Source organism: Mauremys mutica, chromosome 4, assembly GCF_020497125.1.
Source record: "Mauremys mutica isolate MM-2020 ecotype Southern chromosome 4, ASM2049712v1, whole genome shotgun sequence".
Taxonomy (NCBI): Eukaryota; Metazoa; Chordata; order Testudines; family Geoemydidae; genus Mauremys; species Mauremys mutica.
Genome location: NC_059075.1, coordinates 159422720 through 159435723, shown reverse-complemented (window position 1 = coordinate 159435723; position 13004 = coordinate 159422720). Strand labels below are relative to the sequence as shown.

At 58.5% G+C, this 13004-nt stretch overlaps 1 protein-coding gene across 1 annotated transcript; it reads right to left on the bottom strand.

Moving 5' to 3' along the window:
• Nucleotides 1-1985: 1985 nt before the first annotated feature.
• On the bottom strand, nt 1986-12912 carry LOC123370027 (RING finger protein 112-like). The gene is made up of 13 exons (XM_045016180.1): nt 12408-12912; nt 11889-12104; nt 11364-11501; nt 10929-11033; nt 10477-10527; nt 9550-9606; nt 8682-8811; nt 8357-8487; nt 8080-8133; nt 4592-4666; nt 4038-4307; nt 3484-3753; nt 1986-3210 (listed from the first exon to the last, which is right to left on the bottom strand). Exons 2-13 carry the CDS (start codon nt 12084-12086, stop codon nt 2887-2889), a joined length of 1803 nt encoding a protein of 600 aa, XP_044872115.1. The 5' UTR covers nt 12087-12104; nt 12408-12912; the 3' UTR covers nt 1986-2886.
• Between the last annotated feature and the right edge of the window lie 92 nt (nt 12913-13004).

Genomic DNA, 13004 nt, shown 5'->3' with positions numbered 1-13004 from the left:
CGGCGCAGGGCTCTGCACCCTGACACCGGGGAAGGTACTCTTCCCGGGGCACCGGACCCTGACCTGGTGGGGAGGAAACGCCCAGGGACAGGGCTCAGAGAGGCTGTGGCCCCAGACCCAGCCGGGGAGAGAGAGCAGATCCCCGCCCCTGCCCCAGCGGCTGAGTACCAGGCCGCGGTGCGGGAAGACCCCTCCTTGCGGAGGATAGGGGACCTGGCCAACCTCGGGGGGGGACAGACCATGGGACGAGGTGGCCGGAAAAGGTTCCTGTGGGAGAAGGGGTTCCTGTACCGAGAATGGGGGGGGATCAGGAGGCAGCTGGTGGTACCCCAGGAGTATCGCCACCAGCTGCTGTGCCAGGCCCATGACATTCCCCCCTCAGGGCACCCGGGAGCCTGGCGTACCCAGCAGAAGCTGCTACGGAGCTTTTACTGGCCTGGGGTCTTTGCCCATGTCCGGCAGCACTGCCGCTCCTGTGACTTCTGCCAGAGGGGGAGGAAGGCCCGGGACAGGGGGAAGATGGCTGTAAGACCCTCGCCCCGCCCCGAGGAGCCTGTCCAGAGGGGGGCCAGGGTCAAAAGGGGGGCTCTGAACCGAGAGAGCCCGAATCACAGCCCCCCAGACTGGAACGTGGGGAGAAGGCCCCAGCCCAGCGTGCACCCCAGGGGTACTGGGGTGGGGAAAGGGCGCGGGCGGCATAAGGCTTCCCCCCTGCAACCTGCAAGTGCCCTCGAGTCCCCCCGACCTACAGGGGGACAGGAAACTGGAATGACCTGGGGTAACTCTCCCCCCAGATCGGGGGGGACCCTGGGGCAGCCATGGGAATGTAGGTGGGTTCGAACTTCCCCAGGTCACTGGCTGGAGTGACCCCGCTCAGTTCGGTCTCGAAGGGGGGAGAGGTGTGACGAAGTGGGACTGTTCGCACTGGGGGCTGGGTACAGTTCCTAAGTATCTAGCAGCAAAAGGCCATGCTGCCAAATGCCTGAAGCTCCGTCTCCTAGCAACTGATGGCCGGGCCCCTCCCTGCAAAGGTGCTGGCTAAAGGTGTGGGAGACAAAGGGGTCAGGTGACCTCCTGGCCCGGGAAAGAAGCGGAGGAGAGAGGAGGGGCCGGAGGGGGTTGGGCAGACTGGAGTTGGCTGGGGAAAGAGAGGAAGCAGGGAGAGAGGGCTCTGATCCCCGAGGGGGGCTGTGGGGCCCCAAGATGGACCTAACAGGGGGGATCCGGTTATCTGTGCCTGCAAGACCTGTCCTGGACTGTGGTCCTGTCGTCTAAATAAACCTTCTGTTTTACTGGCTGGCTGAGAGTCCTGGTGAATCGGCAGGGAGCCTGGGGGTGCAGGGCCTGACTCCCCCACACTCCGTGACAACCTATCGCATATAACTGGAAGGGCCCGGCTAAACACCAGGACAGAGGTGTATTAGGTGTGGCAAGTTTTCCAGAGCTGTTAGGAGTTGCTGACACAGGGCACTGAACCCTCCGCCAGCGGGTGCCGCTGGGCCTGGGTGTCACACAGTCATTGGAGGTTGTCAGGAGCGGGTTGGACCAATGTCCCTTCTTAGAATCTTTGGGCGACGACTCCCCCACTCTGGGGTGGTTTGTGGGTGACGGGTCTGTGCCGCGCTGCAGCCCCGTCAATCCATTCATCACCTCACAGTGCGGGGGGGCACTGTTCAGATCGGGGGGGCCGTATCACACACCTCCTCAGTGCTGTCCCCCTCCTCCCCTTGGCTGGTGGTGGCCTCAGCACAGTTCATATCCACTAACTCGCTCACCCTCGCCCAAGCCTGACCAAACCTCAGCTATGCCGCCCGCACCAGCAGCAATAGCTGTTCCCTCAGTTATACTAGCTGAAAATAGCCCAGACAGCTGCGATGACCCCCACACCAAGAGCTGTGATGAGCCCAGCACCAGCAGCTGTGACGAGCCCAGCACCAGCAGCTGCGATAAGCCCAGTGTTGTGGAAAATCAACCACACCGTAGAATTTTGAATCAGACAGCCTGAGGCACTTTATTGGTGTACAAGCATGCATGCAGGGAGAGTCAACGTGGCCCCACGCAAGGGGTAGCTGCTCTGTATCAATAGGTTTTTGTCACGCTTATAAAGGCTAAAACCACAAAGCATCACTTACTAAATTCCCTTATTTGGGATTATTAATGGCAAATTAAGCAAGCTACTTCAGTACTTTTCCATATTTGGTTTTTCCTGTTATTGTTTTTTGGCCGATTTCGTTGGTCGTCTGCCTGTCTCAAGACCCCTACTTTGCGGTTACGTTTTGCAAGAAGCGTTAAACTTTGTACATCTTAACTGGGCACCTCAACCCTTCTTAGTTCCCCTTTTCTGGTTCCTTGTTTTCCCCGGGTGCCCTTTTATACAGATAAACATGTTTTGCAGAAGTCCAAACCTTTGCTCTTTATATGACAGTTGTCTTGACTAAAGGCCTTTGGGCCTAGTGAGACAGAGGGCGAAGGCTACAAGCATGCAAAAACCCAAGCTGAATAGGTGGGATATATTTTGCCTATCACCAGCACAAGCAGCTGTGATGACCCCGGCACCAGCAGGTGCAACAAGCCCAGAAGCAGCAGGTGCGACGACCCCAGCACGAGAAGCTGCTACAAGCAGGAGCGGCACCAGGGCTTTTGGCGCCTTAGGCGCAGGACCGGTTCTAGTCATTTCGCCGCCCCAAGCACAGCGGCACACCGTTGGGGGGCTCTCTGGCGCTCGCCGGTCCCGTGGCTCTGGTGGACCTGCCGCTGGCGTGCCTGCGGATGCTCCACCTGAGCCGCGGGGCCAGCGGACCCTCCGCAGGCACGCCTGCGGGAGGTTCACCAGAGCCACCTGCCGCCCTCCCAAATCCTGGCGCCCTAGGTGACTGCCTAGGTCGCCTAAATGGAAGTGCCAGCCGTGGCTGCAAGCACAGCACGAGCAGCTGTGATGAGCCCAACACCAACAGCTGTGACGACCTCAGCACCAGCAGGTGCGGCGACCCCAGCTCCCAGCGCCATATTCTTGAGCTTCTCATTAGCCGCCTTGAGCATCCGCTCAGCCTTCTGCTTCAGCTCTGCCTCCAGCTTCTTCAGCAGGGCCTCTTTGTCCTTCATCAGCTCTGCATTCGGCGCGGACTCTGTCTTCGGCAGCATTTCTATTCGGCACCGTTCCAGCAACTTCGTGCGCTGCGCCACAAACTCCTCAGAGGAGGTAAACACGTTCTGGGAGAGGAGACAGCAAAGATTAGATGTGGCAAGTGCTGCAAAGACCCCGACCAAGATTGGGGCTCACGTCACACTGGGCAATGCACCCCCCCATTGCTGAGTCAGGCCCCTCCCCTGTTCTGCTGGGCTTGGAGTCTCCTATCTCTGCAGCCACCCTGGGAACCAGACATATTAACTCCCATCTTCTACCCCAAACCCTGAATCCCATAGAGGTGACCAGGCTGTTTCTCTGGGGTTCCCCTGGCTGGGGCCACACCTGCCGTCACTCACCGACTTCTCCAGAAAGGCAGTGTGGTCTTGGCGGGCTCTGTCCATGGCTCTCTGGTTGGTGTGACGCTGATAGCGCTCTCTGTAGGTCTCCAGGAAAGTCTCCGCATCCTGAGTCAGCTCCTCCTCCAGTGCCGTCAGCAGGGTTTCCTCCGGCTCCTTCATCTCCTCCCGGCACCGCCCCAGCAGTGACCTGCGCTGCTCCACCAACTGCTGAGCCATTGCGTTCGGCGTCACCTTCAGACAGTCGTCCATGTGCCGGGACAGGACGTCCTGCGTTGAATGGGAGAGGAGGGGGATCCAAGGCTGTTAGAAAGGGCGAGTGTGTGACCCTGTCCCACCAACGGACCCTCTGGCTACAGCACAGCAACTTCCCCTCACTCCTGTGACTGAGCTCAGGCCCCCCATTGTGCTGGGGTTGGGGTCTCCCATGTCTGTAGCCACCCTACAAGCTGATATGAGCTTCTGTCTCCTGCCACAAATCCTATAGCCTGTGGGGCTGGCCGGGATGGTTCCCTGGGGTTTCCCTGCATGGGGCCATAACCCCTGTCACTCACCTTCTCCTTCAGAAAGTCAGCGTGGTCTTGGCGGGCTCTGTGCTTGGCTCTCTGGTTGGCATGATGCTGATAGCACCTCCCATAGGTCTCCAGGAAAGTCTCCGCCTCCTGAGTCAGCTCCTCCTCCAGCGCCGTCAGCAGGGTTTCCTCCGGCTCCTTCATCTCCTCCCGGCACCGCCCCAGCAGTGACGTGCGCTGCTCCGCCAACTGCTGAGCCATTGCGTTCGGCGTCACCTTCAGACAGTCGTCCATGTGCCGGGACAGACCGTCCTGCGTTGAATGGGAGAGGAGGGGGATCCAAGGCTGTTAGAAAGGGCAAGTGTGTGACCCTGTCCCACCAACGGACCCTCTGGCTACAGCACAGCAACTTCCCCTCACTCCTGTGACTGAGCTCAGGGCCCCCATTGTGCTGGGGTTGGGGTCTCCCATGTCTGTAGCCACCCTACAAGCTGATATGAGATTCTGTCTCCTGCCACAAATCCTATAGCCTGTGGAACTGGCCGGGATGGTTCCCTGGGGTTTCCCTGCGTGGGGCCACAACCCCTGTCTCTCACCTTCTCTTTCAGAAACACAGCATGGTCTTTGCTTGCGCTGTCCATGACTCTCTGGTTGTGGAAGGCGATGGCCATCTGTGTGGAGAGGACAAGGCTGGGGTGAGCTGCAGTTTATGGGACCGTGTCTCCAACTCGTGGCTGCAGCTTCCACTGCAGCAGCCTCAGGTAACAGAGCAATGCCGTTAGGCAGCGTGGCAGCCGCTTGGGGTTTCTGGTACTGCCAGTCTCCAGTCGGACCCTCACGGCAGCCCAGCGTCCACTCCCTTCCCTGACCTGATCTGTAGTTTGCACTTGTGCACTTTCCTCTAGCCAAGGATTTTGGAAACCCTGCCCCAGGTGAGCTCGACCAGAGGCTGATGCCGGACAGCACGTCAGTGACACCTGCTCTTAGAAGTCTGGCCGTATTTGGGGGCTTTCATTGACCTTCCGGAGACAGGTTTTGGTGGACAAAATCTGGGTTAAATCTTGTAGTGGAGGAGCAATGACTCCAAAACAGTCTCTGCTATGGATCTATTCTGGCGAGGCTATTGCAGAGGAACGAGGAGTCCTTGTGGCACCTTAGAGACTAACCAATTTATTTGGGCATAAGTTTTCGTGGGCTGGAGCCCACTTCATCGGATGTATAGAGTGGAATATACAGTAGGAAGACAGATATATACAGAGAACATGAAAAGGTGGAGGTTGCCATACCAACTTTAAGTGGCTTAATCAATTAACGTGAGCTATTATCAGCAGAAGAAAAAAAACTTTTGTAGCGATAATCGGGATGGCCCATTTCAGACAGTTGACAAGAAGGTGTGAGTAACTGTAGAGGGATACTTAACATGAGATTTTCTGTACCGTTGCTACTGAACTATGTTGTGAGTTTGAGAGTTGTCCACTGCCAGTTCTCCAGTGACAGCAGAGGAGGGGATCCACTCCCCGGAAGGGGTTAAATGACCATTAATCAGCGGGGGGGGATATAAACAAGGGATTTACAGTGATGTAAGAGCTGCGCAGGCATCACGCGACGGGGGATCGCTCAAGTCTGTGACTCAGCAAAGCCCCCCAGGGCGTGTCTGGGCTGGTGCTTTCCAGGCACGTGGACCGAGGGTATAAAACAGGGGACAGCGACACCATGGCTGGGCCTTTCTCCTGCCCGACCTGTGCTGGAAGCAACGAGAGCGCTGGGGGGACAGAGACGTGAATGGGGGAGACTGGCCCCAGGCTTCGAGGGGAAGCCGGCGGATTAAGGATTATTACCCACCTGTAACCTCCTGTGGGGTGTGAAAAACTGCTTGACCAAATGCTGGTTGGTCTAATAAAGATTAAGATTTAAAGTCTGAGTTTATCTTTTATTTTCTTTGGTAACTAGCCCTGACGTTTTGTGCCTACCACATACAGTCACTGACATCTCTCTTTCCGCAGTTAATAAACCTGTTTTATATTGTACCTAAACCAGTGAGTTTTGGTTGAAGTGCTGGGGAAATCTCAGCTCAGGTTACAAAGGCTGGTGTGTGTCCTCTCCACAGCGAGGGAGGGGCAGACTGGGTAATAAACTTACACTGGTCGGGCTTCTGAGCTGGTCCAGCTCTGGGGTGCAAGGCTGGGGGCTTGGGAGGTTGGCTGATCATAGAACCATAGAATAGACTATCAGGCCTGGAAGGGACCTCAGGAGGTATCTAGTCCAACCCTCTGCTCAAAGCAGGACCAATCCCCAACTAAATCATCCCAGCCAGGGCTCTGATGCCTTTCCCTGTGTGAGTTGTGAGTGGCTCTGGGAGCAGTCATGCAACCTAGCTGGGTGTGGGGCTCCACATGCTGATGGCTGAGTGATCACAGCACCTGGAGGGGTTTGCTGCTTGTCACTAGCAAAGCCGTGTGAGAGACAGCCCAGGCTGGAGAGTTAAGAGGGCACAGCCATACCCCAGTTCCAGGCTGTGTCTACATGGCAATGTAAGGCCAGAGTTAGTAGCACTCGAGTTAGCAGCCCCTGGGGTTGTTAACCTAGGGCTGGAGCATCTAGAATCATTTGTAACCCCAGGTAAGGGCTAGTTGAACCCTGGGTTCCAGCCTGGACCTCCAGCATCTGCACTGCATTGTGCAGGCCTGAGTGCAACCACCCGTATCCCAGACTCCCTAGCGCCCTCGCCAGCTGCAGCAGCTCTGCCCTTGTTAGTGGTGCAGCCTGGGAAAAGTGGACTGCCCACCAAACTTGACTGGCCAGAGAGGAAAGAAAGTCGGCTTGTGGGATACTTTGGGTGGCCTCCCAGAGCATGAGTCCAGCGGGGCTACAGCTACACTGCAACAGGGCTCTGACTGACCTCCGGAAACATCCCATAATCCCCTTAAATCAAGTGGCCTCTGTTCTCATTGTTGTGAAATCGGTGCAGGGATGCGGAAGTGCCCTTTCAAAGAAAGGTGGGGGGTAGGGGGGTCTGAGCTTACAAGACAGCCACTGACACACTCTCAGCACCCCAAAACCCCACTCTCTCTCCCCCCACATACGCCCAACACACTCCCTGTCAAACTCCCCCCATTTGAAAAGCACGTTGCAGTCACTTGCATGCTGGGAGAGCTGCCCATAATGCACCACTCCCAATGCCGCTGCAAGTGGCCACGCCAGTGCGCAAGCAGCTGTCAGTGTGGACGCACTGCGGCGCTTTCCCAGCTGTGCTCTCCGAAGGCGGGTTTAACTCACAGCGCTCGACATCTGCAAGTGGAGCCAGGCCCTCAGGCTCGGACCCTTCACACACGATGGGTCCAGGGACCCTAGTCCTGGATATCGGGGATCACAATAGTGGCTTTAAAGCCACCTTCCCTCACCGCTGCCACATCTGCCTCCCATGATTCACTGGGTCATGGCCCACACACCAAGAGAGGAGATGCTGTTGCATTATGGGAAATGTAGTTCAGATGCCTCATTCTTCTGTATATGCTGGGCTCCCTGGCCAGACTACATCTCCCATGATGCACCAGGGCCACAATGTCCAGGGCTTCTCTTTACCAAAATAAGGATCCATGATGCAATGTGGGAAATGTAGTTTGGCTGCCCCGTTCTCCTCTCCACACCCAGCCCCATAGAGGAGAATGGGGCATGCAAGGAGCATGAGCTACAGTTCCCAGGAGCCACCTCGGTGGCATTGCCAAATGGAAACGTTTGGGGGCTTTGCAGGAAACTCAATGGCTTCGGCTGGAAAAACAAAAAATCCCATTTCCAGGCCAGTTCTGATAAACTGCTCTCATTCGCCCGCCAGCACCTGCAGGGTTGGTTGATGCTACAGGTGTCAGGACTCGAGATGTGTCCGTAGGTGAAACCTTCATCACCAGCCGCCCTCTCGTCTAGAGAAATTCTTTGAGTACCTCGTAGTCCAAGAACTGGAGGTTTCACCCAGACCCTTTCCCAGTCTCCTCCAGTAGGAGGGACCCAGCTCCCAGTGCTACCCCAGCCCTGGTATGGATGGGTGAGGTGAGAAACCCCACAATCAGGTCAGAGGCGGAAACGGTACCTGACAGGGATAGGAGAAGCCCGAGCGATGTTTCTTCATCATATCAGATAAATTCTGCAAAGGAACCAAAAGAAACCATCACGTCACAGACTCCACAGGGCTTAGAAAGGCTGTGAACACAGGGAGGGCTCGCCTGGCGCTGAGATGCAGCCATCTCTGGGGTGGGGCAGCTGGGGAACAGCCACACACCGATGCCACATGAGTACTGGGTTAATCACAGACTGCCAGTGGGGAGCACCCCATCCTGATCCCTGCAGCACAGCTGGCAGATCCCCACCTTTATCTTGGCAGCGAGCTGTGTCCCGGTGAGCAGCTCCCCATGCCGGTCCCTCCGGACGTGTTGACCGGCCAAGCCCACCAGGGCGGTGACATAGTCCCTCAGGCTGTCCCGGAAATCCTCATCCATGTCTGCGAAGGGGAGAGAGACGGACGATGGTCGGGGAATCAAGGGCCTGTCTCATCCCCCTTGTCGCTACGTTCCACATGCGGGCCCCTCCTCTGATCCCCTTCTCACTGCCCTCCATGTGCAGGCAGGAGCAGCGCCCCAGTCACATTGCTCTGCACATGGCAGGGGCTCAGAGCCGCTCTCCCGGGTCCGTTACCTCTCAGGGATCCCTCGCTGCCAGTTGAGATCCGCTTGCCGGGGAAGGGCATCAGGTAACAGCGGCTGCTGCTTCTGCTCAGCACTTCCAGGGCCTTGGGGTGTTTGCAAGGGGACGTCGCCGCCAGCATCTGCCAGAGCCAGGGGGAATCGTTACATTGACACACAAACACCTGGGTTAACACCAGCCAGACCGGCTGGGCAGTCAGAGAGGGTCTGGAGCAGCCCTGTCTCGTCTGTGGTAGGTGTTGGAAGGAGACATTTGCTGCTAAACTCCAGCCAGTCTCTCCTGAGCACGTGCAAAGATTATCCAAGGGAGATACGAGATTATCCAAGGGCTTGTTACTTGGCCAGAAATGGGGGGATTTTCTTGGGAACAGCCCCTGGTATCTCTGAGAAACAGGCCACACCCTCCTGCCACATTTCAAGTCCCTGCTCTGAAGCAGGGGGTGGGGGGTGTCTGGAGATATTCAAAACAAAAAACATCAGAATTTTCTTTCCAAATTTTCAAAACAAGGTGTTTTCCTTTAGCCTCGTTCTCAGAAACAGCAGGAGAAAGCGAGCAGGAATTTAGCGGGAGGCCGAGAACAAGCCTGGAATATTTCAGCCCAAACCGTTAAAGTTTGGCAAAGTTAAAAGCAACTAAAGAGGGGTCTTGTAATGGGATTTGTCAGGTAACCTTTATAAAGGGCGGGGCTACCAGCCCCCTAGAGGGGAAAGGTTCCGTGTCCCATTCCCCATCCCCTGAGGCGGCCAGTCCCCGCCCTGTACTGGGAAGGAGGTGGGGAGAAGCCTCAAGCCCTAGGGAGTGGGGCAGGGATGCCATGTGGGGCTGCATGGGGCAGGGCGGGTGATGGTGAGAGTCTCACCTGAACGGGCTCCAGTCCATAGGCCTCTCCCACCACTTCAGCCACCTGCAGAAACATCTGTGGAGCGGAGAGAAGTGTGTGAGGCTGCACCGGCCAAGGGGTGGGGGAGGCCCTGGGGGTCTGGCACAGGTGGGGTGGCCGGCAGTGCACGACCCATTCTCTGCACCCCACAGAGGAGCGAGTTCAGCTCCAGCAGTTCCTCCTTCTCTCCAGTGCTCCCGAGAAGCGCATCCCGCCCCCCACCCCACACACACACACACACAACACTATTGCCTCAGGCTGATGGACGCTACCAGCTCTTTTCTGCACAGCCCAGGAAGTCAAACCACGGCTCTGCTCACACTGCGAACAATCTTGGCCACACGGCATTTCCCTGAGCTCTCCCAGGCCACCGTCTCTCTGCATTAGCCAGGTTTCTCCTAGTGACTGGAGCCAGGGCAGCGAGGACAGAAAAAATCCCTCCCAGAGCCAACCCCTCCCCTGCACAGAGACTCGCCCCAGGTCACGGTGCAGGGGCAGGACACATCGTATCCAGCAGTGACATTGCTAAGGGGGCGACTGCCAGGGGCTCAGCCCGACGGGGCTGGGTAAGAGTCTGGAGAGAAGAGAAGAGCAGAGCAGAGCAGGGGGCAGAGCGACCCCCCCAAGCTCTGGCCCCAGCAGCTTCCCACCGATGGCGGAGCTGGGCTGGAGGCGAGGGAGGGTCCTAACACTGGCCCAGTGGCCCACGCTGGGCACCTGGGAGCAGAGAGCCAAGTTGGGCCGTGCGGTGACAGTGCTGAGTCCAGAGGCCCACATGACTGTGGGAGAGTCGGTTTCTCTGGGCCTCAGTTTCCCCACAGGACCCATGGGGAAGGATAATAACCCTGTGGGGCTAACGGGAGAACCTGGCCTGGCCACGTTCTGCGTCGCGCTGCCCAGCCTCACCTCCAGGTACTCGAGATCCGGGTCCTTCACCCGATGGCCAATGTTCAGTATCTGCAGATAATCAGGAGACGGACGGAGCTACAGCAACAAGCAGCGACGGCCGCCCCAGGCCACTTCCCAGCCACGTCACCCGCCCTGAGCACAGCGCCCCCTAGAGCCGCACGGGGCATCAGGGCCAGTCCTGACCCCCAGGGGAGAGCGCCCCCTGCTGAGCCCTGATCCCTGCTCCCTGCAGCACAGCGCCCCCTAGAGCCGCATGGGGCATCAGGGGCAGCCCTGACCCCCGGGGGAGAGCGCCCCCTGCTGAGCCTTCACCCCGCTCCCTGCAGCACAGTGCCCCCTAGCGCCGCACGGGGCATCGGGGCCAGTCCTGCCAATCAGGGGAGAGCGCCCCCTGCTGAGCCTTCACCCCGCTCCCTGCAGCATATCACCCCCCCAGGGAACCCCCCAACCTGGTAGGAGCTGAGCAGCATGGACATGGCAGAGAGTTTGATGCTCGTCTCCTTGTTCCGTTCAATGTCCATGGAGCCCTCGGTGTCGACCAGCAGCACGGCCACCTGGGGGCCAAGAGTGAGAGCCCCAGGTCAGCTCCCGGCTTCGTCCAGCCACCCACGGCCCCTCTGCCCCCGGAGCTGCCCCCTGCCCAGCTCCCCTGGCACCTGGCAGCTCGTTCTCGCCTGCCCCAGTGTTAGCTCCCTCCTCTCGCTCTTCTTCATTCCCCCCGTTATCTCTCCCCTGGGGCCTCCTTCCCCACGTCTCCATCTCTTGTTCCCTCTTTATTTCCCCCATTCCCTCTGTTCCCAGCCCTCCACCCTGTTCCCCTTCCCCTTCTCCCACCTCCCATGGCCTCCTCCCCCTCCCTCTGCACCCCCAATGCCCCCACTCACCTTCCCCCCCTCGGCCGGGACCCAGAAGGGCTGGCTCCAGGCCCACACCCCTTTGGTGACTCTCTGGGTGCCGACTCGCCACTCGAACCCCTCCAGGGGCTCCTCCTCCCGGCCCATCCATGACCCGTCGCTCGCGTCCTGCCAGAGGGGGAACAAAGGGGAGGTCAGTGCAGGGTGGGGGAGGAGAGTGACTGATACCCCCTCCCTGAGGATACAAACCCTTGGGAGGGGACGGGGTTAATTGTGCTAGTGCGGGGCAGGGAGGATCCATGGTGACGGGTGCACTCGTAATCTGATAGACAAACAGAGCCACTTCTGTCGAGACAGAGAGACAGCCAGACACGCTACATTCCAGACAGACAGACAGGCAGGCAGGTATGCCAGGGTCCAGCCATGGCTCCAGCTAACTGGATATGTTGGGGGATGGGAGATGCTCGCAGATGCATGTGAAGCTCTGACCCCCCAGCATGGGGCAGGATGGGGCCGCTCACACCCCAGCTCACTCCTGTTCCCGTTCACACTCACCAGGCTCCGGAGCCGGCGCAGCAGGTAGTTCAGCAGGAAGGATCTGCCCAGGCGCTGCTCCCCGATGATGGACACCAGGCAGACGGGGGCGTCCCCCACCCCACCCTGCTCCAGGCAGCGGCTCAGGGCCTCCTCGTCCAGGGTCAGGCCCCCTTCCTCGTCCAGACGCACCAGCTGCACCGGGCGCCTTGGCTCCATCTGAGCCTCCGACCCCTGCTGCAGGGAGAGAGCAGGGTCAGAGCTGGGACCCCACCCCTGAGATGGTGAGTCCCTTCCCATGGATCAGAGCCTTGTGACCCACTCCCACCACCTGAGCCAGCCATTCCTGCAGGTCAGCACTCTGTGCCCCATTGCCATCCCCCCCAGTGGACAGCCAGTTCCCCACCCTCCAGATCAGAGCCCCGTGCCCCATTCCCACCGGATTCTTTAGTGTATTAAGCTTAGTTTGCTTGTTTGTTTTATTTGCTCAGTGATCTGCTTTGATCTGTTGGCCGTCCCCTATAATCACTTAACCTCTACCTTGTGCAGTTAATACATTTGTTTTCAGAGTGGTAGCCGGGTTAGTCTGTATCAGCAAAAACAACGCGGAGTCCAAAACCAGTTTGGGGAATTCATGACTGGGGGCAAAAAGCCGTTGCATAATCTTCCTCCACACTGAGGGAGGGGGCGAATTTCCTGAGCTTACGCCGTACCGTTCCCTGTGCAGAGCAAAACGGTGTCATTTCGGGTTTACACCCCAGACGGGGTGTGAAGTTGAGAGCTGGGCAATTCCCGAGCTGAGTCTCCCCACGCAGAGCTGATCTCAGTGTCTGTGTCTCTCTGCAGCTGGGTGTGTCCCTACCTGGGTGTGCGCTGGAGGAGGCTGGAGGGCCTGGCGCAGCAGGACAGGGTGAGGGAGCCCAGGCTGATGGAACAGGGGGGCTCAGTGATACCCCAGTACCTCAGGTGGCACCCCGGAGGGGAGGCACCGCATCACACACACACCCTGAGCCAGCCAGTCCCCTGCCCCCCAGATCAGAGCCCTGTGCCCTCCTGAGCCAGACAATTCCCCCCAGGACTGGATCCTAGCCTGGGTCCCATTCCCACACCCCGAGTCAGGCAGTCTCCTGCCCTGGG